The sequence below is a fragment of the Ammodytes marinus genome (assembly GCF_949987685.1).
Source record: "Ammodytes marinus genome assembly, chromosome: 8".
NCBI classification, from domain to species: domain Eukaryota; kingdom Metazoa; phylum Chordata; class Actinopteri; order Uranoscopiformes; family Ammodytidae; genus Ammodytes; species Ammodytes marinus.
Window position 1 is genome coordinate 28,592,750 of NC_137212.1, and position 27,080 is coordinate 28,619,829.

General features: G+C 41.5%; 1 protein-coding gene across 1 annotated transcript; it reads right to left on the minus strand.

Annotated features, from left to right (window-relative positions):
* Positions 1 to 238: 238 nt before the first annotated feature.
* reps2 (RALBP1 associated Eps domain containing 2) lies at positions 239 to 24,573 on the minus strand. Its single transcript, XM_080032552.1, has 19 exons — positions 24,260 to 24,573; positions 18,103 to 18,226; positions 16,450 to 16,628; positions 14,316 to 14,427; positions 13,642 to 13,748; positions 13,064 to 13,205; positions 12,895 to 12,958; positions 11,964 to 12,132; positions 11,429 to 11,482; positions 10,735 to 10,813; positions 10,410 to 10,481; positions 9,960 to 10,020; positions 9,704 to 9,840; positions 9,311 to 9,372; positions 9,074 to 9,163; positions 4,841 to 4,927; positions 4,629 to 4,756; positions 3,935 to 4,040; positions 239 to 1,373 (listed from the first exon to the last, which is right to left on the minus strand). Exons 1-19 carry the CDS (start codon positions 24,452 to 24,454, stop codon positions 1,305 to 1,307), a joined length of 2,037 nt encoding a protein of 678 aa, XP_079888678.1. The 5' UTR covers positions 24,455 to 24,573; the 3' UTR covers positions 239 to 1,304.
* Positions 24,574 to 27,080: the final 2,507 nt, after the last annotated feature.

Below are 27,080 nucleotides of genomic sequence, written 5' to 3' on the forward strand. Positions count from 1 at the left end.
TTCCAGAGTTAGTTTTCTCCTGTTGCTGTTACAATTTGAGAAATGTTTAAAACAAAATGAATGTTGCTCTGTAAAGTTATATCTTAACACAGACATCTTCTTGTATCAAAAGGTATAATTAAACAATGACAAGCCATAAAAATAGACAACTTTTATTGAGTAGTTAGATCATTGTCTTCAGCCCCAGAGCTCAAGTATGCACAGTTTAAGGTGAATTCTACAATCCAATGCTCCACATCATTATAGCAAATCATGCAGTATGACGCATGCCATCATCATTTTGCTTTCAACCTCTTCTTTGCCATCATAAACAATCAGGATGTGTTGGAAAGAATGGTGTTTAAAAAAAGCAAGCATGAGCAGCACCACTTCAATGCATAGATCTAGTCAAAACTCCATCTACTTGGACAGACATTAGCTGTTCTGAAATTTATCTGGCAAAACACTAGGGGAAAAATTGTGCTCGTTTCTTTTTTTAGTTGCTACTCTTAACTCGACACTGTTTTTTGCTTTGTTATAGTTTCAAAAATCATGCTTTTCCTCAAACTTGAACTTCGGTAAAATTGTGAAGGAGGAACTAACTCTTCCTTTGAAAAATAAACATAAACGGGATTAAAAAGTAAATCATAGTCAGACAGCACTTAAATTAAAAGAAAATGGTAGAAAATGAATATTTGAAACTAATCCAGTGTCAATAGTGTCCAAGTTGCTTCTGTGTCAACTATCAAATCCTGTGTATGCCTGCTGTAAAAAAAAAAAAAAAAAAACACAGCTAAATTAAATCCAACTCATATCAAATGTGGCCTTTTTCCAACAACAAGTACAACTCTGCAAATGTGCATTTTTTTTTGAAGACGAAGTGCAAAAAAAGTTAACCAGAATCGTAAATGAATCCCTAGCACCATCACTTGCTTTGGACCACACATGAAAAGACAAGCTTAGAGCACTTTATCATTGTAAGCAAAGTAATATTCATGGGGGGAGAGACACACAGTAAATCTAAAGAGAAAACAATAAGTTAGAAAGTAACAATGGATTTTACATGTACATATCATACAGTGATTAAGAAAAGTAAAATAAAGTCTGGTTTAACCCTGCAGAACATCATTAAAAGTAACACAGAGTAACATCTCGATGTGGGACCCTGTGTGCGTTGAGTCAGAAATGCACTTTTTTGCTCCATTGTCAACTCTTATACATTTCTTATGTTTCCATGACAAAAATACAGCTTTCCGTATCCTGGCACAAACATTCATTGTGTGATGGAGACACCTGTGTAGTTTCTAACCAGACTTCAGGCTCAGTCACGTCGAGGCCATTGGACGCAGGACATCCAGCTGGGACTCCAAGGTGACCCTCTCCTGGTGAACCACCTAAAGCCAAAAAAATAAATGAAATAAAACAACACAACCTTTTGATCACTGCACTCCTCACACCTCGGGAAGTGATGACATCGTTCGCTTTATTTGCAGAGTAATAATTCCAGTTGTAATGGGAACTCGGAAATTTCCGACTTCACTACATATTGTGGTCTATGGATCTACCGGTACCTGGCAACGGTAACGTGCTAGAGCCTAATGTTTAGTTATTTGGATGAGAAAGGTTGTCGGCGTCCATACTTTCGTGAGCAGAAGCACTGGAACACAGACAGGTCGGAACTCGGAACTACCAAGTCGGGAAATCTCCGAGTTCCGAGTATAAAGGAACGCAGCATTCAACTGAAACTGGAGCGCGACTTCGACCTCATCGTTCTCAGCAACTCGCTCTGTTCGCTGATTGGACGTTCCGAAATTTTCCTGAGCTAAAGTTGAGAAATTCACTGCAGCCCCAGACTGACTACTGAAGGGGAAATTAAATTTGAGCAGAAGTAGGTAGGCGGGCGGAGCCAGGCTATGGTGATAGGGCAAACTGAGCAAAAGGCCACAAAGTCAGTTTAATCAGCCAATTCCCCTAGTATGGATTATGGTGAGAATGCAGAATATGTACAGCGTTGACACCTGGCATCTGGTCTCTGACCTTTGTCACTGTGCACAAGCTCTTTCACAGCAGGGAGGGACCTTGCTAACTTCAGCCCACAGGGGAACATATAGACTGAACTCAGTGGAGGGTAGGGCTTTGGGGATGTGCTAAAAGAACAGCAGTGGTCAGTGCGCCCATGGCTTTAGGTGCACCAACTTGATAAAAGGGGTACATGGATATACAGCATGTTGCAGTTGGAAGAGTTTGCCATGATAGTTTAGCAGGGGACTTCAGTTGACTGCCTTAATAAGCTCTTTTGTTGCTACTATTTATTGACTTATAACATGGTTCATCCCATAAAGTATATTCATTACACCCCAAAATGTGTTGTGAAAGGTAGAATTAGCAACGTGCAAAGATTATGTTATTGGCAGTAGATGTGAGGACATAAGATTGCCGTTTGGGTCGGGGGGAGGGCTAACCCTTGTTTGAGTGCTACTGCATTACAGGAACGTTTACAAGGAAGGACACTATCATCATAAAATGTAATTGAAAAGCTGCTGGTCTGCTCATTAGATTACATGGTATTTTGCATCGAAATACGACATTTTGCCGTGAGGGCAGAGTAGAAAATGTGGAATGTCCAGAGTGTCAGAGTCAGTAAACAAGAATGAGAATGTCCCCGGTTTGTACATCAAAATACCTATGATAGCTTCCTTTTTCACAGTTAGTAGTAAATAACCAAGGTTGGATTAAAGGGCACAATATGTTTCTGAGCTGTGGCGATTTCATTTAAATATCCGCGAGCTGTCACTTAATTTTAAATGTTAACTCAACTTCAGGGAAAAAGTCAGGGTATAGCGATTCCTTTTTCCATCCCTCACTGCACCCCGGCTGCAGTTGGATGCCTGACCAGCCCTGCAGGCTCTATTTAGTGGGACAGTTGTGAATGCCAAAGGCTGCTTGGTATTTTCAACAAGGCCTGAGTCTATATAAAGACGCATGTGCCTTTCTCTGCAGAATTCCACAAATGCTTTGAGGAAGGAGCAGAATTGGAGCGAAATAAATGACTAAGCAACTTATGGGAGAAGAATGCCATTATGAAAGCTTGAAATCCAACCCCCCCCCATATTTGGACTCTCTTGAGAATGACCTGAAATTGAAAAGTGTACTCCTTTTTTCCCTGCTTTACTGTGTGTTGTAGTAAAGCTATAAATGTGCTGCATGTGAGCGTGAAGGTTTCACTCCTGTATTGGTTACGTGTGGAGAATGACAGGCATGCAGCACATGTTCCAAATGTGTGTGTGCGTGAGTCGCCGGCACATCTCCAATGCAAACAGTCCCAGCCTCTGCCATTAGTTCAGCTCTGAGTGACGGCTGGGGTGAGCAGTAGACAGTTGAGTATGGGAGCTTTTCACCAGGGCAGACCGGACCAGGGGGAGCTGTTGATGTTGCACTCATTTGAGAACGGGCAGAATTCAACCAACGTCTGACCACGCAATCAAAATTCTCTCAGCGCAGTGTTGAAGTGAACACTACTACACCAGTGGTGAAGATGTCGTGTATGAAGTCCCTTATCCTTTGATTAAACTGTGTATTTTCCCAGGCCACTTATGTAGTCCACACCCGTTCTCACATAATTGACATGCACGCACGCGCACACACACACACACACACACACACACACACACACACACACACACACACACACACACACACACACACACACACACACACACACACACACACACACACACACACACACACACACACACACACACACACACACACACACACACACACACACACACACACACACACACACACACACACACACACACACACACACACACACACACAATTCTGCTGTGTGTGTGTGTGTGTGTGTGTGTGTGTGTGTGTGTGTGTGTGTGTGTGTTTGCAGTCGCATCTACAGGTGTGTGTTGAGCTGTCAGTAACAGGACATGGGGCTGACCTTGAGTTGCTGTTGCAGCTCACTGTTGAGGCGTGTCAACACTGCGTTGCTTTCCTTGTTTTTACGGATGGCCATCTGGATCTCCCTCTTCTGTTTGGACTGCATCCTGCAAGAGAAGTTTATCCAAAAGTTTGAAATTCATTTTCTAAATAAAAGCTGTACAACTTACCTAACCAAATCCTATTCACATGTTAAGCTGACCAATATTCACTCTCCTCTATAGGTCTACTATCTTCTTAATGATGAACTATATGGCTATTTTTCTGCTAAACGTTACAAACTATGTTCACTCGCTAGATGCTAACATTGTCTGTCTCCTGTTTGGTACCAGACAGGTAGCATTCAGAGGAGGGTGTCAGGATCTTTTTCCTGTTCCGGCTAAAAAATTATGCTAATATGACCAGGAGAATGAACCGAAGCATTAAAGGTCGCAGCCCATAAAAACCAAAATGAATTTATAAGAGGCTATAAAGTTTCATAGAGCTAAGGGGGAAGTTTGGAGATGAATTTTTAGAACGACTCTTTTACGTGAACATTAAAACATTGATTAGAGTAGGCGTGAAGTGACACGTCACGTCACAAATGTTGTTTTTTTCTCTCGACTCACTCACAATTTAAGCCAGTGCTACTAGTTTGAGCTAATTCTACTCATTCATATTCACATCTACAACTAAATGATAGAAGTGGATCTAACTTTTGAGCGGGTTTGGCGGGGGTAGGAAAGGGCATGGCGGATGGAGGTGCGGCCTCTGGGTTCTGGCTCTCCGGATGGTATTTCCTGCGGACCGGCTTCTGTGGCGCCTGAGAAACTGCAGTCACGTCCTGAAGGGGAGAAAAAAAAACTATCAATATGAAGTTATAAAACAATAACCAGCATTTGCTCTCACATCTCTACATTAGCCAAACCTGTTTTGAAGCAATCGTCAAGTCTTCGGTGCTCTGACCAAACCTAGAGCGCGGACCCTGATCCTCGGCTTTCACACCGCTCTCCTCCTGCAAACACAGACAAAAAGCCAATGGCACGAGGAAGAAATTCAATATCACAAAAAAATACTTGCAAGGGCCTTATGAGCTGTAGGATTAAAGGCCAGAGTATGGTGCTGTTATGAAGTGAGGAAATGATGATATGAGGGAGCTGCTAAAGAGGCAGAATGAAATGTGCCTGCCGCCCGACCGTGGATAAATCAGCAAGCCTCCCTGCAGGGACCACGATCTGGTGCTTCCTGCCTGCTCACGGGGCAGCCATGATGGATTAACTTAGTCTTTATTGCATCTCCTTTTGCTGCATTTCAGACATTATTCTCTACTAGACATAACGCATAAAGTGTCACCACCTGCTTTCATTCAGCCCAGAGGTTAACAGTGCAAAGAGTGTGACGACAAGGCCCAGACACCAAGGTCAATTTCTTCATTTTAGAAGAAAAAGATTAGTCTTTTTGTGAACGTTGAAGACATTTCTTACCGGGCACAACATTCTGTAACTTTTCCGCACCCCATCATCATCTCCCCATCTGTTAATGTTGGAACCTAGCGAATTTGATCCACTTATTTCTACTGGGCTCCTGTCTCCATTGCGGTTGTCAGTTTGAAAATTCCTGGGACTTTCCTGATGCTTTAAACAGGCTATAGCTGCCGCTGTAAATTGCATCCGAGTTAAACTGAAAAAAACAAAACAATTTTGCCGAGCCATGCAACTGACACGCAAGCGGACGCATATAACTGACCCTGACATTCACTGCCCGGTTGGATGTGAAACACAACCACACCATGGAAACAGTTTTTTTTAAAGTACTGTATTAGTTGCTGCAGTGGCAATCAACCGCAGCGGCTCCATCAGGCAGCATGTGTGGTCACATCAACCATACAGAAGGTCACGGTTGGTTCACTGCAGCAATGTGAGGGCTGAAGAAGTACTTGTCAAATAGACCGTCGGAGGAAACTGGCTTCTTAAGAGAGGAGGGATGACTTTGACTTTGACCCAGTCTAACTCTCTGTCTGAATGTGTTTACACGTCAGGAAGGTTGAAGGCAGATGTCTCCAGCCTCTGGAGGAGACTTGCTGAGTGTGGATGGTCCTAGGACTGACAGTTATGTAGATTAAAGCTCTGCTGTGCTTTGTAAGGAATATACAAAGATGTGCCATCACTCCTGGCTGTCCGCCCAGTGTCCCCACAGCTGAGCCTGCCGTTGTCACTGGAAAGTTTGTAGTCTGGAAAAGTGAAGGTAAGTGAAGTAAAGACAAGTAGAGTTAATGGAGCATAAATGTAGCAAAGACAATTGAAGTAAAGGGAACTACTGTAAAGTAAATAGAAGGAAATGGAAGTTAAAGTGTCCAGGTGTAGCTTTTTATTTTTTGTTGATTCTAGTGCCCCCTTTGGACAAAAGCGGCAGTCTTTTTACAACTCCAGGGCCTGCAGCTGTCAGAAAGATGTTGGCATGAGTGTGCCAGTGGCACATGCAGTTGTTTAGGAACAAGTGAAAGAGAGACATCAGGATGCATTGCAATGAGGTAATGTATTTACAGTATATGTGACTGACTATGTCAGATTAGTAGCGGTTATATGACGATGGTAAAGCAAAGTAAACTTTAATTTAATAACGTTCGTAAACACAGGCTTTTCCGGTGAGCCCGCTGTATATCGAACCAGAGCAAAGGCATTGATAATAACCACTGTATATAAAACTAGCTTTCTTTTCACTGATGCTATTATATATTGCTATTTCATATCAGAGGAAAAATTAAACTGTTTCATAAACATTTAAAAGTTCCTAGTAGTCCCTTTAAGTAAAGTACAGTAAAGTGAAGGTAAGATAAGATAATGAAGTAAAGTGACAAAGATAAGTTTAGCAAAGTAAGGTTAAGAGAATAAATGAACGTAACATCGGTTTAGGTTAACACCTGCGAGGAGTTACACCTTCGCCTGTTTCTGTCAAACAATGCAAATGAACAATCACTTAAAGGTTCAGTAAGCAGAATGGTCCTTTTGGCTAACTTCCTGTCAGTTACTGCAGTTAGCAGTCCCCTCCCTCGTCCCCTCGTCACCACATTAATGCACTGCGGTCTTCAAACAGCGAGTTATCTAGCATCATCTCAGATAAGTAAGTGTGATAAAACATGATAAAAACCATCAAAACAGACATCGGGAAGGGGTTTTACCTGCTCCGCCATTGTAGGCGCATTTTTAAACATTGACCCATCTGTCGCTCTGCGCGTGCACCGGCAGTGAGACGGGTGCCGGTTTGTAGCGTTCTCTCTTCTGATTGGTTATCAGTAGTGGGATCCCCGAAAAGTTTATTTGCCAATTACATGCAGAGTGGGTGACTGAGAGATCGGCTTTATGAAACGCGCACACTATGCAAGTGATCACTGTATGAATAAAGAGCGATTTAACACTTATATTAACAGAAATAAATCGCTTACTTCACCTTTAACAGTGAACGCCTGTAGACTTTTTCAGACGTTTTTCCATTCGCCATGACTGCAAACTGAACTGCTCCCAAAGGGTTTCCTTTTAAAAAAGCTGGTATCATGTATTCAACCCCTTAACTTAAGATTGACATGTTTTATGTTGAGGAAGCTATTTTTAACTCCGCCTTCACCGCAGTTCACTTATGTCTCTCTGTAGGGGTTTTTTGGGCTGCTATGACTTTTCAGTTTGTCTTACTTAAGTGAACAATAAACATACAGGGACCACAGCCACCTTTGGGATCTTCCAATCTCATTTCTTTTAATTAAAGACTTAAGTCAAACATCCTGAGGGGAGACGGAGGGAAGGTGATACCGCACACACAGGCAAAAGGCTATGGAGAGGATGGAGAGCAGACTGGGGCTGGCCTCAAACAAATGCAAACACACATGAATGATTAGAGAGGGCCGCGCAATGAAGTCTAACTCGGTAATGGAGGAAGGATTACAGCGATCATATGACTTCCGAGATAAGAGAGGACTGATTGAGCCCAGTGTGTTTGGATAGCATCAGGGGCTGCATTGCCCTTTGACCCTAAAGAACTACATGTGATTTGTCAAAATAGGAGGCGGAGAAACGGGGGGAAAAACATGAAGACAGAGAGCCTTCAAGGCCTTCTCCCCAGCAGGATGGATGCTCAAATATATACAAAGAAGAAGGTCTTCAATGAGATTAGCCAAGAAACTTGAGTCTTGTTTATATAAAAAGCTGAGCATCTGCAATTTCAGAAATTGGAGGTTTGGGGGAAAAAAAAGAAGCATGTTTCATATTTCTGCATTACCGTTTTATATTTGTTATGATTTTTGGTAAGTACTGAGGCATGTATACCTGACCATAAGAGTGATTAGATCAAATAAGTTAGGTGACATAAATCTGTAGTTTTTTTATGACATCAGTGCGCAACTGTATTTATTTGTTGATTGTTTGGGAAGTAAGTGAAAGACAGATCGCATGGCAATGAATGTATTTATATGTAACTATGTGTATGATTGATAATTGTACTGTGACAATGGTGAAGCAAAGTCAACTTTTAACTAGTACCATTCATAAACAGGCTTTTCCGGTCTGCCTGCCGTTAATCGTTTTGTCTAAGTTCCCGGGAGATCGGAACCGTGCAAAGGAATTAATAATAATAACTATATAAAAATGGTGTTGTTTTCGCTGATGGTTTTCCTTTGCTGTTACAGGTCATTTATGATCATCAGAGGAACAATTTTGACCGTTTCACTAACTTTTAAAAGTTCCTCGGAGGATGTTTGAACATGAAATTGTATGATCATATTGTGTAAAAAGGATACAAGCACACAGTACACACAAATGAAATCATATTAAAAAAGTGCCAGTGAAGGCACATGAGGTTGAGAAGAGAAGGAGGTTAGAGAGGTTGAGACTAAATCAGCGGCACATCAGTCCGGCCATAAATAAATGCTTGATGTATTCCTTTGATGCGCGCCGCTCTCATACTCTTGGAGTACAGCCGCGTGTTGACACAGACGCTTGTGGATTTGACAAACACGACCCCAGTGACACATTTACGGCAAAAACGTCTGAGATGGAAGAAAGTGGAAAATAGGGGAGAGAAAAACGCTGACAACCTGGGGATGGAATTTCTTTATTTTTTTTTTAAGTTTGCCTTGTTTTTCACTATAGCAGACATAAAAAAAAACGCTCACCTCTTCTCTAAAGTGACTGAAGTCGGCAAAGTTTGGCTGCTGCACTTTCTTCTGGGGAGTTTTCTCTGGGACGTTGATAAAGTGAGACACCTGGCAGGCGAGAGAGAGAGATTGTAGGCACTGAATAATTGATGAGACATTTTGTACAGTTCAGAAGAACAACAGAAAGGCTTTGATCACTTGATATCAGAGCTCATTAGCGCGGATGAACCCCCGCCAAAATAAAAGCAGGCTTACCTGTGAGGTTAATGGTCTGGGAGGAAGGGCTGGAGGAGGTGGCAGCCATCCACCTTTTACCCCTGAAAGACAGACACTATATCAAGCAGCTATAAACTACCGTGGCTTACCCTCTATTCTCCTCCCAGGAGTCACATTTCACTTCCATTTGAACACATATATATTGTATAACACACCCATATTTTCTCAATCAGACACCGACTCTCACGAAAACTGAACAATAAAACCCACCTATCTCCATTTCCCCTTTTTGTTCCCCCATGAAAAGGAGAACCAATATAAACAGACTACACAATATAACCGGGTTGCAGAAAGCTCCGTAGCTCTAGGCAGCTAATGCTTTGAGCCTGTGTTGTGAGAAGCAGTGTGGGTAGATGTGGACTGGGGGGGTACCTGGAGCGCCCTGCTGGAAGAGCTTGTTGAGGTCTAGCGAGGAGGCCCTGGAGTGGGTCTTCTGGGGTCGAGGAGGAGGGGTCGGGGGCTCTTCGGCTTTCTTCATGGCATCTTCAATGGAAGTGCTGGAGTAGGATCTGCAGGTGAGGTCACATAGCAGGAGTTATAGAGTATGTTATATATAATAAGTAAACGAGCAAAGCAGGAGCTCAGAAATATATGAATTGTAACCCAGTTTTAGTGTGTGCAGTGTCACCTGGGTCTAGTTTTCGTTCTCATCTGTGGGTCCAGGTCGTGAGGCGGCTCTGTGAGGAATGCTACGTTAAAAAGGAAGAAAAAGGTGTGTCAGATTGTTGACTCTTGGTTGACTTGTTATAAATGAGAAGCAGCTACTTCCCTGTGGTACCACATAATTCAATTGCGTGTGTAAAGTTGATCAATAAAGCATATATTTTCGATGTAATTTTTTCTGATTTATTTGATTACAAAAATATACAAAACAATTCTATGTTAACAGAAAAGTATGTAAGTAGTTTCTGAAGAGTCAAGTCTATATTTAGTTTATATTATGAAAATCGCTATTGAACTGTTTTCAGCAAATGTGACAAAGAAAAAGTGAAATTACTGAGAGTAGCGTGATATGTTAACTAATTCACAGGTGTTAGCTTTTGTTCTCCCACGCTTTAAAAAAGGGCTTGAGTATCACCTGGCCTCCGGGGGAAAGCCAGCTGCAGAGTCTGTTTGTCCTGAGATGTTTTGACCCTCTTCACACCTACATCTGTAGACACAGGAACACACAGGTAAAGATGCACTCCAAAATCACCCCAAAAAAGTGTTTACTCTTTACTGATTTAAATTTGTCTCCATTGTTTTTTGTTCTAGTGTGATGGGATGATAGGTAAGGCATTTCTGTGCTCTTTTATTGTATGCCTGGTTAGGGGGCGTGGGGTGGTGGGTATGTTGTGTTATTTTTTAAATTATTAAGTGGCTTATTAACAACTTTTTTCTGCTTTGTAAAACGCTCTATTTACCTTGTTTACACGAGTCCTCGTTCAGCTCTTGTTTGGTTGTGGGCAGGCTGGGCTGGAGCCTCTCTATAACGCTCCGGTCCTAAAGAAGAAGAATCTGCTTTAACATAAATGGCATCAACACGATATCACTGCCTGCACGGACTGAAATAAACCCTGCGCTCCAATCCCCATACGTTCTGCTATTTAGTATGGTAGAAATTAAATTTGGGATGTCCCAATTCTTGGGTTTTTAGTGTTGAAATCAGCATGCTATTTGGGCAATTCTGGCCCACAATCCTGTGCGCATCGGAAGTGACGTCACATCAACGGAGCCTCCGTATCGCTTCGTATGAAAACAACCGGGGATGCAACGGATATAAAAGCGAGAGGCAAGATCAAGGCGCAATGTTATGATGAAATAAATAAGCAAAAGTATGTCCCAATTGTATGCCTACTGCATGCTAACTGGATTATTTTTATGGTCAGATGTAGTATGTAGGATAGAAAAAAGAGTAAGTATGCGATTTGGAACGTAGGGAAAAAGTGCAGTGCATTTTAAGGAAGTCCAAGTTCAAAGCTCAACATGTTGACTGTTGGTGCAGCTTCATGTTTAGCTTGTTAGTGCCCCCTACAGGCACCAGAGAGGCACTTCACAACATTTTTTTATTTTATTTTTAGAAACTGGCACCAGGGTATATCTAAGGATTTGGTTTACCATCTGGCCGTGCCTCAGTCCAGTATCCACAAATACAATGAGAGGGTCTGCACTCTGCAAAAAAAAAAAAAGAAGCAGCACATGTTTATAGAGTTTAATTCTGTAGTGGGACATACAGTGCCCTCCAAAAGTATTGGAACAGTGAGGCCAATTCCTTTATTTTTGCTGTAGACTGGAAACATTTGGGTTTGACACACCGAAATAGGAATATGAGACAATAGATCAAAATTTCAGCTTTCATTTCCAGGTATTAATATCTGGATCTGATACACAACTAACTTAGAAGATAGCATTATTTGTAAAGGAACACCACATTTTTAGGTGAGTATTGGAACAGATAAGACTTAAAATAAATGAAAGTGAATAAAACGTAATATTTTGTCGCAAATCCTTTGCTGCATTCGTCTTTTGTTGTCAAACCCAAATGTTTCCAGTCTTCAGTGAAAATAAAGGAATTGCCCTCACCGTTCCAATACCTTTGGAGGGGACTGTATATGTTTTGTAACTTTCAGGCTAGCAGCTCTTTTTCTCTGACCTCAGGAGTATCTGGGACGTCCTCTACCTGCTGCATGAAGCCTGGAGTCAGGCTGGGAGGCAGGCTCTCTGGCAGAGGGTAGCCGTTCTTACGCGCCACAATCAAGTGAAAGGCTGTGCAGAACTCTGGGAAAGTGAGCGCTCCGTCTCTGTCCACATCACTCAACTCCCTGAAAGATAAAATGGAGGGAGAATGGAGGTGTGCAAATCATATCTCGAACAATAACCCTGGTTGTAACTTTTAGGTTTATCACTAATGAGGATTTCAATCAATCAATCAATCTAACTTGAGGCCACACAGAAAGGAAAAAAAGGAAAAACTTTAACTATTTTGATAATGCTTTTATTTTGGTGGGTCATTTCCTGATTTCTTTTTGAATGATTTTAATATGTTTTAGTAAAAAGTACAATTACATAATTAGTATTTTCTCTATAACTTGTGCCAGGTTCCATAATCTAGCTCACATTATTGGTAATAACGCGCAAATTATTCTGAAAATTACAGAGCAGAGCAGTAAAACAAGTATTTAGTTACACTATTTTAGCCTATTGATCTTGACACTGCATAATCATATGGCATACAAGCTTACTGAAAACCTAAACATGGCTTTAATATTAAAGGAATAGTTTGACATTTTGGCAAGAAAGCAAACAAACAGAGTATTCACCAGAAACCAATCCTTTAACATCTTATTCACTCATTTATATTTTAACACAGATGACAAGGTTTTATTTTCCAGTAAAATGTTCTTGTAATGGGTCACTGTCTTTGTCGCAGTGAATATAAATAGCCTTTTTCGGTTTGAGTAAGAGCAGACAGTTAAAGGTCAGCGAGGCTTTTTGGGCATGCATCTGTGGGCATGCTGAGCCTACTGGCTGACCCCAGATCAGCACAAGGACAACACAACAGCACTGTGTGACTAAGCACTTACCAAATGTGGGAAAGCTCTGGGATCGGGAGCTTGGATTTTGTGAAGAAATTCTTTGCAATGGTCCCTAGAAAAAGAGTCACAAAGAAATTACATAGTTACATATTGATTTAAAAAAAAAGTTCATGTAAAAATAGAGGGTAAGGAGGGGGGGTGTGAGGACGGGGCATACCCAGGATGAGAGACCCAAGGTCGGGCTGCAGGCTCTTGAACTGGTTGGTGTAATACTCCAGCTGTTCCTCTGTGATCCTCCAGGGGTCATCGTCAGAGTAGTCCACCACACCCTGCTGCTCCAGCCTCTCTGTGGAGGGAGCCTGGGAACATTCACACAAAACCACACATAGGCAAAAAACTATAGTGTTTTTCAAGCACTGGTCAATTTTGAGATTTTTGTCTATGTAGTTTCCATAACATGTCTTCTCTCTCATACTAGTATGAATTTTAAAAAATCCACAATATACATTTAGATGTTTATTTTCCTAAACCCAGTTTGTTTGTATATTTCTCCTATACAACCGTCTTTTACCCGCAATTATCTAAAAAATTCTTAGCTTCTACAGCACTTATATCAACTAAACTTTCTGTAGTCATTCTTAGCACTTTTCCGAAGGCTATTAAATACATGCCGGTAAAGGCATTTTAAAGTCCTGTAGGCCTTAAAAGCATGTTTTGATTTACAGTAGAAAATGAAATAATTTTATAATACAGAAATGAATTGTTTAAATGTAGAAAAAAAAAGCTTGTTTTTACCCGAGCCATGGTGGGATGCTCCACGGTGGCTTTGTTCCCGTAGTGGCCGGGAGAGGAGTGCTGGTCTGGCTGTACGATGGGCCGCGAGGAGTGTTTGCTTTCATAGACTAGAGGACAGGAGGAATAAAACAGTGTTCAGGTGGAGAAGCCAGCCAGAGATGAACACACAATGATTTCCCAGAGATGACACCCCTCACAACTGAGATCTGACAGGTTTGCAGATCAAAAGGACCAGGAGGGAGTAAAGAGAGGAGAAAATAATATCAGAGCTGAACAGGTGTCAGCGACGCCGTAAAACCTCCACTTTTTTCAATCCAATTCATGTGTAATTCATGAAAGATATGCCGCAGAATTTCAGTTACCTGCAGCAGCGATTATCAAGGAAAGTGTGGTCCAAACATACTGAAGAAAAAATGAGCTTACCCATGACAAAGGCATTAAGAAAAACTATATAAAAATAGCATTCTTTGCACTGATGGTCTCATTTGCTGTAACATGTCTTTTATGATCATCAGAGGAAAAATTAGACTGTTTTATTATTATATTTAATATTTAAAAGTTCCTCGTAGCACCTTTAAATCCAACCTTTTTTCATTCCTCCGGCCTGGGCAACGTGCCTTTAAAAACAAAGTCATGAGGTCTATTTGCTGTGGCGGAAGTGGAAACTGTATTACCGCTCTGTGCTTCGGCTCCATTCCTCTGCTTGGCGTAGGTTGGGTAGCTGCGGTAGGTCAGTGGAGAGCCAGGTGGTGAAGTGCATGGTGATCGTGGCGGGGACCGAGGCTCCTTCAGGGAACAGAATAAATGGAGCATAGCGTTAGATCAGGCAGGATACGGAGTCAAGCCGGCTGTCAAACTCGGCACGTCAGCTGACAGCCAGTTTCCGCTTCTAGCATCCCATTGGCCATCCACTCAAAGTGGCGCCTTATTTAAGCTGCTCTAGCCTGCCTACTGGTGCTGCTTCCTCTGCAAGCTCTTGCTACCCACCTCCACCTCCACCCCACCACCTCCTTGTTTACTGTATTTGTCTATCAATGTCATTTCTGTTGTCATTGACACTTGTTCTGTTCTGAACCTTAGGGGTCCTTGCTGCAGATCTCGACACCTTTCGGAATTCCGTGTTGCTCATGGAGGACAGAGGGATGGCTCTCTCTGCCTTAAAGCTTTCCACGTGTGGAGGGTGTGGAGAACCCAGATCAGAACCATACCGCCAAATATAATTACTGCAAAGTATTCTGCTGATTGAAATAAACTTCTATTTTGACTAAAGTATTCCTGACAATATTTCTGATAATACCCCTCTGTGTATTTAGTCCTAGAACAGATTTGACAAGTTGCTGGAAACTGGGTTATGCACTTTTTTTTAGCCGCACTTTAATGTTAGGGGTGATCTAAAGTCACACTGTCATGTAACTGACCTGGAACTGATCTGCTATTCCAAGCTCACGTTCTACCTTTTTTTCCAAAGACTACATATTTCTGGCATGTTTCAGGAGCTGACAGTTTGGATGCAGACAGGAAATGTGTGGAGAGAGAGAGAGAGAGAGAGAGAGAGAGAGAGGTAAAAGGACACACAACTAAAGTCCCTGGCCAGTGCTGTTTTATTTGCGGTGGTGCATATCTTTACCACCAGAAAGCCCCTGTATGTTCCAGTTTTAATAGGTTAAAATAAATTTGACAGACTTAATGCTGCAATCCACTGGCAATGATTTTTTAAATTTTTGGGGGTTTAATTGTATGCCCTATAGAGAGAGAGGAGAGATGAAAATAAAATAAAAGAAGGGAGGAGAGACGGGTAAGGCCAGGATGAAACAAAGACTTCTGACTTCAACCAGGGACATTGGGATTCCAGGTGGGCGACTAAAAGATTAATTTGTAATGTGCCTCTAATGTAAGTGATGGGGGGGGGGGGGATCCACAGTCTATATTATGGTGTGTGTCTGGAGATACCCTCTGGTCTGGTATCTTGAAGGAGGCTTGTCGTTTACCCACTAATCTCTCTAATCAACAACAAGGCCTTTCTGCTCTGGTGCTTACAGCTGACTGGAATGTGTTAGCTCAGTGCACCGTCCTATAGGTCAACTTTCAACATGTCCTCCCAGTATAGCAGCCACTCTCAATAGCTATCCATGCTTAAAATGTTAAATAAAATCAGTTGATTATTATTTATACTTAACTAAACAATTATTTTTTTGTGTTATATCTCTTTCAGAAAAGTTTGAATAACTATGCAAATTTGGCAAAATGGAACTAATGATTTTGTGTACCGTTGCATCTTTTTAAAAACCCAAAATGTAGATGTTGGATGAGGCCAGAGTTCAAATACTCATTTCATTTTTACAACGTGTTAGTGTCCAACGTTTTTACTGAACACAGTTTTGATACAGCCCTTAATAGGAATGCATTTTCTGCATGTTTTTAAGAACACATGGTACCATTATTCAGACAATTAAAAACATATTAACCTTCTGTGACAACATTCAGAATAGTGCAAGAATGATTATGGAAAGTTAAGTTGATACCATAGAAGTTGAGATTTTTGGTTTGGAGATAATGGCCATTAAAAGATGTTTGTCTAGAGAAATATACATACACAAGCAGACAATATACGGTAAATCAAACATGCCTAAATGCCTGACCTTTAATTTATAACAGTATGTGCCAAAAATCTCAACGTTGAAAAGTGCTTGAAAAAAACAAACATTTCGCTTGCAGTGTCTCGCCTTGAATCTAACACGCTAGGGATGTTTTTTGGGGCCAGCAGGAGAGCCAGAAGTGGACACATTACTCATTCCATGCCTAGCTTACCTTCTTGTCTACGCTGGCCTCCAGGTGTCTGAAGGCGCTCCTGTCTGCTGGGGACCAGGAGGCGGTAGCATGCGCCGTCCCACTCTGAGCCCCCTGAGCCTCTATGCTGCTGGGGGGGACGGCTGGGTATCGCGTCTCTGGTTCATTCTTCAGCCCAACAAATCTGGGCAGAGGTAGATCTAAAAGGGGAGACAGGGAGACTTTATTTATTTATTTTTTACAATTCTTGTTTACCATAAGATAATAATATTTTTTTTTTGCTGTTCTTTTTCCTCTTTACATTGGAAATATGTCACACACACCACTATTTAAATATCACATATTATGCTCATTTTCAGGTACAAAATTGTCCTTTGGCTTTCTACAAAAAAAAATGTATTTCATGGTGTAGTGTTCCAAAAAAGAAATAAAAATGATTTCTAAAAGTGCCATTGCTAAGTCTCCTCTTTTCAGCCTCTGTCTGAAATGGTCCGTTTTAAAGCCTGCATTTCTCTTTAAGCTCCGCCTTCCACAAAGCCTCAGTGTATTTTAGGTCACAACAGACTCACCCTGGCTGCAACTGAGACGGTGTAGCATGTAAACATGGAGCCGTCTCTGCTGATATGTAGATATCTCCAGAGGGTCGGCCTCATTCTTACTCCTGAACAGCCCCAATCATTTAAAAGTCCTTCTTCGTGAACACACAGTTTGCTTATCTCAGTATCACCACCATGTTAATTAACAGTGGAATACCGCCATGACACAACCAGGGCATGATGTTACTTAATCAAATTGTGTAAATGAGTCAAACATGAGTTTCACGTCATAACGAAATCATGTTATAATTTGGTACTGATGGGCCTTTTCTTTTCCTGGCCTGGCAGCAACATGCCACTGTAATGTAATGTAACATGTCATTACAAAAACGCTGTCCACACAGTATCAGAGCAGCTCACACTGCTCCTGCTTCACATCAGCATTCAGCTCCTATTTTACCTGACACGGAAACTAAAAGTTCAATAAAGTACTTGCCTGTGTTAGGTATATAAGGCAACTTCTTTCGGGTCATTTGAGATGTAACAGGAGGTGTCTTTCCTTATCACTCTAATAATAATAATAATACAGCTACCATGGAAACCACCAGTTCCGGTTCAGTGACTTGATGTCGCGCCCCTTGATTCACTCAAGGCATCATGGGAGGCTAGGTATAGGACGGATAGACTCGTATAAAAAAGGAAGATATGTTTAGTCTGGTCTGATGGTGAGCTTCATGTACCAAAACATATTTGACACAATCTAGAAATAGACTGAGGGAATGAATCAAGATCAAGCTCCTTCAAAACGTGTCTCGTGCCGAGGTGAGTCACTCCTGAACCCGACAGTATAACACTCTGCATACTGCATCTAATAATCCTTTAGAACCGTCACGTGCTGCTGTGCATACCAACAAAAAAAATAAACAAGATTTTCCCCTGTGGTTCGGGGGTGTGACTGATTGTGTGCTCTTGTAATAAGGGCAAACCCACTTAGCCCTTTCCACGCGACTCCCCTTTCATCCAGATTAGAGCAAATCCTGCCATGTTTAAGATAATCTCCTGATCCCCTTTTGCTCTCCTAAGACGCCTCAGCAGTAGCAGCAGCAGTATACTAGCGCTAGCAGCAGAAAACACTTACTGGCCGTGACACTCTCCAGGTGGAGCGGCAGACCGGACTGTGCGGCAGCCAGCAGCTTCAGGGCCACGAAGAACTGAGGAGTGCCAAAGTAGCCCAGACGCTTGGCTCCACACACCTCCGTCACCTTGAGAAAGACAGAACCATTAGAGTCAAATTTGCATAAATATTTGTCATCACATTGCACATTTCAATTGAACTTATCTTCTTTTTACTTTCTATTCTATTTTATACATACTGTTTTATATGTGCACTACTTAGTATTTAGAATTCATCTTATGTAAATATTGTTTATGTTTATCTTGTTTATCTATATTTTTATTTTATCGTTCCAACTGCATTGTGGGGCAGAGTTAAACACCATTTTGATTCTGATGTATGTCTTGCATATATCAGAAATGACAATAAAAGACTTTGACTTTGAAATTTTAACATTATGTTGCCATGAAAAAAAAATCCCATCACACTGCCATACTGCCTTCAGTGCCCCCCCCCCCCCCACCCCCAATTTTCAGAAACCTAAATCTATCTTGGACCTATGTGATTATTCTACAGGATGCTGAAGATAATGTGTACAGTGCAAAATGACGGGCTCTACTAACAAAGTAAGAAACAGTGTATAAAGGGATAAGCAGCACACAGTGGGATTTGTTCATCCACGACTCATTTCGATTAGAGGTACAAAGAGTGCTTTGGTGGGAGCAAGGAAGATTAAGGATTATGTGGGGGGGGGGGGGAAATCCCTAAATAATATATAACTGAAATACATTTTCTTTTGGAAGGAAAAAAGAATCCAAACAGAGGAGGTTGTTCACTTTTCATAACTGATTTTACATGAACATAAACTCTCTGTGTGAAATCGAAGAACGTGAGTCTCTTAAATACAACGGCGAGATGAAGCAACTTTTAATAAACGCAATTCTGATCCATCAAACCGGCCTTTTGCTGACCAGTGATTCAATAACCCTCAAACTGCAACTAGTTTTTTATTACATTACGAGAAAGCCAGGAAACACACACACACACACACACACACACACACACACGCCCAAAACAACACATATTGCTTCATTGAAAAAGCCATATGGCCACAGCTTGACAGAGAGGTCCGGTGGACTGTTTGAGGTGACTGCCTGATCACAAAACATCCAATTGAGAGAAGCTTATATGCTCTTCTTATGGCAACAATGGATTAACTTTTTTTTTCTTTCTATTACCACACCAACAAAGAAAAAGTAAAGATAATTTGCTGGTATGTGTTTATGAAATATGAGTGACAGGAGTGCAGTTAATACCCACTGTCTAATGAGGTTGAAGGGCGGGTGGAAGCGCATGTCACCTCGCCTTACGATGAGACATTATCATTATTTCTGCTTGACCTGCATTGTATTCAGTCAACAGCTCTCTCACAGGGAGATAAGATCTAAAACAAGTAGAGGCCGGTGGGAGGATGGGCACACAGTGGGGGTGGGGAGGGGGGAGTGGGGGGGGGGGGGGGTCAGGTCCACTGTGCTGGTCAGCCTAATGATGAGATTATTTCAGAAAGGGCCTTGGAGGAAGCAGCCAGCCAGGTCAAATCAATTGCCCAAGAAGGGGGGTGGGTGGGGGGGGGGGGGGGGGGGGAAGAGTTATTTAAGGTAGATGGAAAAATGCCAAAAACATTTCAGCCCACAGATTGTATCAATCAAATGCCCAGTTTACGGCGTGAATGAGAACATGAAGTTTGCATATGTTCTGTGTCAATATGGTAGACATGACACACATGAGCAAGTGATTTGTCATTATTATTTTTTAATTGTCAGCAGATGTTCTTTTTGAGCGCATCCGCTTAAACTACAGTATGACATCATGTATTACTAATATGCAAAATACCAAATAAGCCACAAGCAAATATCTCATGTTAAAGAATCATTGTTGGCGAATGAAAACGAGCCTTTTCTCATGAGCTGATGCTGAGTGTGTATTGTGTACCAAGTTAACCTTGTCTAGCGTGTTAAAGGTGAAGTGAGCGGTTTATTTGTGTTAATATATATGTGTTATATCACTCCATATTCCTACAGCAATCACTTCAACAGAGTGCGGACGTCATATCACAGGTCTCCAAGTCATTCTGATTTGCAGTAATAGCCCAATTAAAATGTTGTAGTATCCCGATTTTTTATCCAAATCAGAAGAAAGAACACTACAAACCGTCACTCGTCTCACTCATATATACTATATACACTCCATGGTCTCACTGCCGGTGCACGCCAGAGCAACAGATGAGTGAATGTGAATGCGCCTACAATGGCGGAGCAGGTAAAAATCCTTCCCAATGTCTGTTTTGATGGTTTTTATCATGTTTGATCCGGTTTTATCACACTTATGGATCCGAGATGATGCTAGATAACTTGCTGCTTGAAGACCGCAATGCATTAATGTGGTGACGTAGGGAGGGGCGAGGGGACTGCTAACTGCAGTAACTGACAGGAAGTTAGCTAAAAGAACCATTCCGCTTACAGCTCCTTTAACATGCGAACATCTGTTGGTTAGCACTAAACCCAATGTGCAGCTGTGGCTGGTATTAATGAGTATTGAGTATTTAGTAGCAACCAAAGTAGTAAACAAAAGTCTATTCAAGTTTTGGAGAGTACCACCGAGTATAAGTACCACTGAGTATGTGAAATAAGGGTTAGGGTTAAAGGGAGGTGCATGAAATCTGATAAATAGCCTCAAGTGATGTCTTACGAGTCATCGTCGGTTGGGTCTGATGACAACACGTTTGAAAATGTATCAAATCTCTGAGGGTGCGCTGTTGGAAAGAAAGGTTACCAGATCTTGCTAGCAGCTCCAGGCTAAAGTAGATACTATCATGACATACCTGAATGAATCTCAAACTAACTGTGGGCAGTCACCTTGCATTGTGGGTAATTCAGACACCGGGCTTTGACAAGAGAAAACTCAACTGCCTTATGTGTATATATAGTGGGTGTCTGTTGCAGACAGACAACAACCTAACCACATCACTTAATAGTGTGGAAAGACTTGAGGCAGTGGTGGATGATCTTAAGTAACCAACTTCTTGTCCTTGTAGGCCATCCTAGCTTCTATAAATTCTCTGACATTGCAATCTAGAGCTTTCACCACTAGATGACGCCAAAATACACTTTATTACACACTGCACCTTTAATGTCTGTACCAAATAACTTCTTATACTTTTGAGTATTATTATAAATATTTTAGTATGGACCAAAATAGTGAACCAACATTGCAAATGCTTCGCCGCTAGCAAAAAAGAAAAGAAAAGAGGAATTGATTTAACCAAGAACAAGGTCCCTCATTGGGCACACTTCAACGAATATTGAAGCCAACATGTGACACTACCACTTCTAAATGTGACGGCACCAGGATGGCTGAGTTCCGGAAAGGTATGTCCTAAACAAGCACACACCTTATCCCACCGGACAGGTTCTACAGCCAAGTCTACCAAGCATGACGGGTAACTAGACCTGTCTCTATAGTCAACGCATACCAGACAACTCAAGCAGAGGCACTCATGAAATTTCAAAGACTACATTTATGTTCCTGCTGACACAGGGGGTCAGCATCCCTGCTAAACAATCCTTCCACTATGTGCTCCACTTGGCTCCACTATCTGTTATCTTGTTCACATGACAAAACCTCCATGTAATCAGCATAACAAGCGACTAAAGGGCAGAGTGGGGAAGCTGGGGGACCGCTGGCTTCACACACAATGTCACATCAGCCCGGAAGCAGTGTCATGCTTTAACTACTTATCTCCTGTAAACACATCAGGGCTAGACATAGATACCCCCTTCCTGTGTAAATCTGCTCAATCTAGGTGAATCATCATGACTCAACAGATACACATTCTCCCCTATACATCAATGATGGAAAATTCTCCTTGGTTTTGACCAAACAACTTAAACCATTACAAAACTAGTGTGCCATGATGATATGTCCTGGAGGAAATAAGCCATTTACTGTTCTCTGATACAGTTTGACATAACGACCCGGCCGGGCGTCAGCAGCAAGAGTTCCAGGAGTGATCCAGCAGGCATCCTGCATCAAGGCCCACACACTGCTCAGAGGGCTGTGTGTCAATCACCCCAGTGAGGTGGCCAAGCTCCAGGGCCGGACAGGAAGGAAGCAGCTAGCTCAGTGCCAAACTTCCTGACACCCACGCAGAGACACACAATGGGCTGCCTGACCCTCCCTCCCCCCCACCCCCCACCCTCCACGGGACTGTGTGTGGGCCGCCAATGGAGGAGGAGGCAACCTGCTGTGTTCATCCGAGCTGGAAAAAAATATGTTTATAATATCTCTGTGATGGGTCAGCAAAACTACTCTGACGTAGGTCTAGAGAGACAAAAAGAGAGTTGCCCCTGCTAATGTGTTTTCACTGTCAAGGACGAACGGTGACATCCACTGAGAATAACTGATCAAAAAGAGATTTCTGTTGATGAGATGGTGAAGAAGAATAGAGGAGGCGTAGTGTTAGATGTTGTTGTTTTCCCAGGATTGAATTGGACTATTTTACATTTTGGGGTTTGTATGACAAGGTTTAAAAAAAAATTAAATTACTGAAACTTGAAGGGTCAAGCTAGCTAGAACAATGTATTAGCTCAACTAAATGATGTATATAGGCCTACCTCCACTTTTCAAATAGTGCATATTAGTTTTGGATATGAAGTTGTATTGTTCTTCCTGCTCAAGGCAACCATTGGCTCCCATTCATTTCTGTTCAACTATATAACTCAATTAGCAGACGTGTTGAAAGTCGCATGGCTTGTGTAATCCATCACAGTGGATTCATGATATCAATGTATTCAATGCTAAAACTAAGTGCAATAGTAGCAGAACAGGAGAAAAGTCAAGAAAGCCATAAGCTCCCCCTGTTAATGTCCATTATAAAGCAATATCTTGCTAAACAAAAACATATATTGGTCATACCAGACCTAGTAAAGAGTTTACTGAACTGAGCAAAGGTGCATTTTACTGCTTGTGAATTGACCACTTCTTATGAAAGAGTTAGACTGTTACACCGTCTCTCTTTAACGTTCTCTGTGAGTCTGCTGTTAGATTTCCTCTTGGTTTGAATGAATGTTATCTTCCCAATTATCGTCACAGATTTGGACCATGATCAATAGACTATTTCAATAATTCATCATGGTCTTAGCATCTAAACTGTGAAGACTTCCTAAAGTTTTAAATAACTGCAGTAGTAGCTTTATTTTCTTAAGATTTTAGAGGGGTCGGTCAGACAGAACTATGACCCTGAATGTGTCTCACATTTGGGCTCAGACCTTTTCTATTTCCCAATGCTATACAGACAAAACGATCAGTGGGTCAAGAGAGAAGTAAATACACAGCTTAATCAATATGAATACAAATGAATTGTTCGCTGTGATGTGGTTATATGATCATCATTAGTGATTATATTCACTATTATAAATCACTGGTCCTTCAAACACAGAAAGACGTCTCAGACCTGAATGGCACCAACTTTTATCGCAACCTTGAAACAATGAACTCATACTGCCTACAGTAGCTACTAAACTATCTCAATACAACATGGGCAAAGAGAGATTTACGATGTGCACAACAACTAGCTCACGTCATGTACCCCTGACATTCCTGTCTTTAATTGAACTCTTCCAACTTAAAGCCTCACCCTGAACCTGACTGTATTCAAATATGCTCAATCAACACACACAATACTGCAGTGGATGGACACAGACACAGTTAGAGCTAATGCAGTTATTGTGGAGGGGGGGACTTGCTTCCTGTGTGACAGAGGGGTAAAAGAAAGGAGGTGTGTAAAACCTCTGACACACACACACACACACACACACACACACACACACACACACACACACACACACACACACACACACACACACACACACACACACACACACACACACACACACACACACACACACACACACACACACACACACACACACACACACACACACACACACACACACACACACACACACACATCATGGCTCGTACCACACTGGAGAGCCTGTCTCTTGCAGATCTCAGCAGCCTCGGCCCCTTCACACATGACAACATGTGATGAGCAAAGCAGCATGCAGGCGCAGATGTGATGTGTGAATGTGTGCGATGATGCGGTCGGACGTGCACTCACTTTATGCAGGGATTCCGGGGGCAGCTGAGACGCCTTGAACAGCTCCGCCACTTTGACAGAGGACAGCTTCCCTGAGGTGTCAGCTTGACACAGGCTGTGGAGACCTGAGTAATACCGCTGCTCGCGCTCATTCAGGGGGATGAAACTCCCTGCGGACACCGCCGCCGCCGCCGCCACACCGGATTCCTGATCCATAGCCTCCCCGCCCGCTGACGCATGGAGCAGCAGCGCTACAAGCAAACAGATCGATGTTGCATCCTGCTACGGACAACACAGGCTCCTGGTTCAAGTCGGAAGAGGCTCTTTTTTTTTTTTCTTTTTTTTGGCAGGAGGAGGGCGGGTTCACCTTACGACAACAGTGTGTGGTTCCTCCTCGTTAGAATTAGACAGGCTGACTGCGCGCTTCAGGCTCATCCACCGGTCCACTCCCACTGCCTATTATGGCTGATTGTAGCAGTGTCGGGCTTGAGCCTGGGCGGGGCGCTAGAGCACAGGAAGAAGAGGGAGAGGCATTGTCTGGGGATTAGTAAAGTGACTGCTTTGTTTCACCGTACCACCCCATAATGAAGGAATAGGCTACATAACTTGTATATATAGGCCTATAGAGATTATAATATGTAGATTTTTATTTATTCAAGTGCTGCACGATTTGATTATGTCCTTTAACATAGCCTTATGTACGCATAAATCGGGGGTGAGGCTGGAATATCAGCACACTTATAAGGACAAAAAAAAACATTTTCAAGGTGAAAGCAATGAAATCTGGGAATGAACCCTACAGGAAGTCAATGTATTTTGGCCTTTTAACAAAATTGATGATGCTCAAGTTCTATTCTCTAAATTCTAATGTCTCTTCACGCCCTGGAAAAAAAAATACAGTGTTAAAACACAGCCTAGACTCTGTAAAGGGGCATTTTGCTCGTCATTCCCCTCTCTGCACTATAAATAAAGCATAGAAAATGCAAAAAAAAAATATTTAAAATTGCTCAGGAGGTATGATTCCATGTTAGTTGTTTCTTGAACTGTACAAATTGATATTCTTTTTAATTAGATAAAGTATTTAAAAAATGTTACCCTTGTCAGTAGTTGTGGAAAGTAACTTTTTACAGTAATTCAAGTAGCGCATTTCACTAGGATTTTGAGGTAGCCTACTTGAACTTGACTTGTGTATTTCAATTTCATGTCACTTTATACCTCTAAGTTTAGGAAATATAATGAATTGTAGCATCATTACAGATGAACTGTTGCTAGATGAAATACCTAACCGTATAAAGTGACATCTTAAAATGCTGCTTCCATACTGAGACACACGCCCCTGTCAGTTTAACACTGTACTGGTAAAACACTGTTACTGACAGGGGCCATTCTACTGCCCAATGAGAATTTAACTTTTTACACTTTAACTCCATCTTGCTTTGCCCTGAGGTATTGCTACTTTCACTTAAAGTCTCAACCTCAACTTGCGCTACATCTGTCAGAAAGTCAGTTAAAGGCCTACTTCACCGGTTTGAATGTGAAGGTGTATTGAATTCTGAGATCCTATGTAGTATAAATGTGCAAAAAAAATTAAAATCGGTTCATCCTAGCCTGAGAAAAGGCAGAAAGAGTGTTTTTTTTAACCCTATATTTCTCTTTCTCGTGACATCACAGAAAGAGAAATATAGGGTTAAAAAAAAGACGTACTTTGTAAATATTACTGTGATGTCACAGTAAAAGACATCACAGTAATATTTACAAAGTAAGTTTTTTTTTAACCCTATATTTCTCTTTCTGTGATGTCACGAGAAAGAGAAATATAGGGTTAAAAAAAACACTCTTTCTGCCTTTTCTCAGGCTAGGATGAACCGATTTAAAAAAAAATTGCACATAGGATCTCAGAATTCAATACACCTTCATATTCAAACCGGTGAAGTAGGCCTTTAAGTGCAATATAAAACCCAGATGCTTAAATGATGTAGAATAATCTTTAAATTATCCTTTATTTGATAGGTGGAAAAAAGGAGTCAGACTTTAATAATGAATCCGGCCTTTTATTAGCGACTTTAGTATAGGCCCTAGGCTTCATTCCGTTAGCCTCATAGCATAATTGCCTAAATCATATTTACTCTACTGTACTTTTACTCTACATCTACTCTATTCTACATCTACTCTACATATACTTTACCCTACTCTATAACCCTTAAAATATGACTTAGGCAATTATAGGCTAACGAAAAGTAGATGTAGAGTAGAGTAGATGTAGAATAGAGTAGATGTAGAGTAAAAGTAGAGTAGTATAAATATGATCTAGGGGGCAATTATGCTATGAGGCTAACGATTCCAAGTCCTAATGCCCATGTGATGCCTCTGCTGCCATCATGTGTTCAGGAAGATATCTGCACTCTGTTGTATTGCAGCAAATGAATTGTATGTCAATGTCATGTAATTTACACCGGTAACAGAAAACCCAACATAAAAAGACGCCTGATGTTTATTTTTTTTACGCCACAACGATTATCTTTTCTTAACATTATGGGATATGGAACTTTAGATTTTTTCATCATGTTTTTCCAAATAAGCATTTTTTTTTTTAGAAAAGAATAGCACAACAGGAAATCATTTTGATTCTATTTCTGCTTCCAGTAACTGAGCATATACAATGATAAAGCTGGTAATGGTTAAACTGAGTTTCTAGTGAACTGTAAATCGTTAATAATATGTTTATATGTATTTTTTATTGCACTATGGGTGTTGCCCGTTTTATGGAAAAACACTCGTGACATTTTATGGAAGCAAAATATGGTTTAAAGTACAGGAAGTTGACAGTTTATTGTGGTCCACT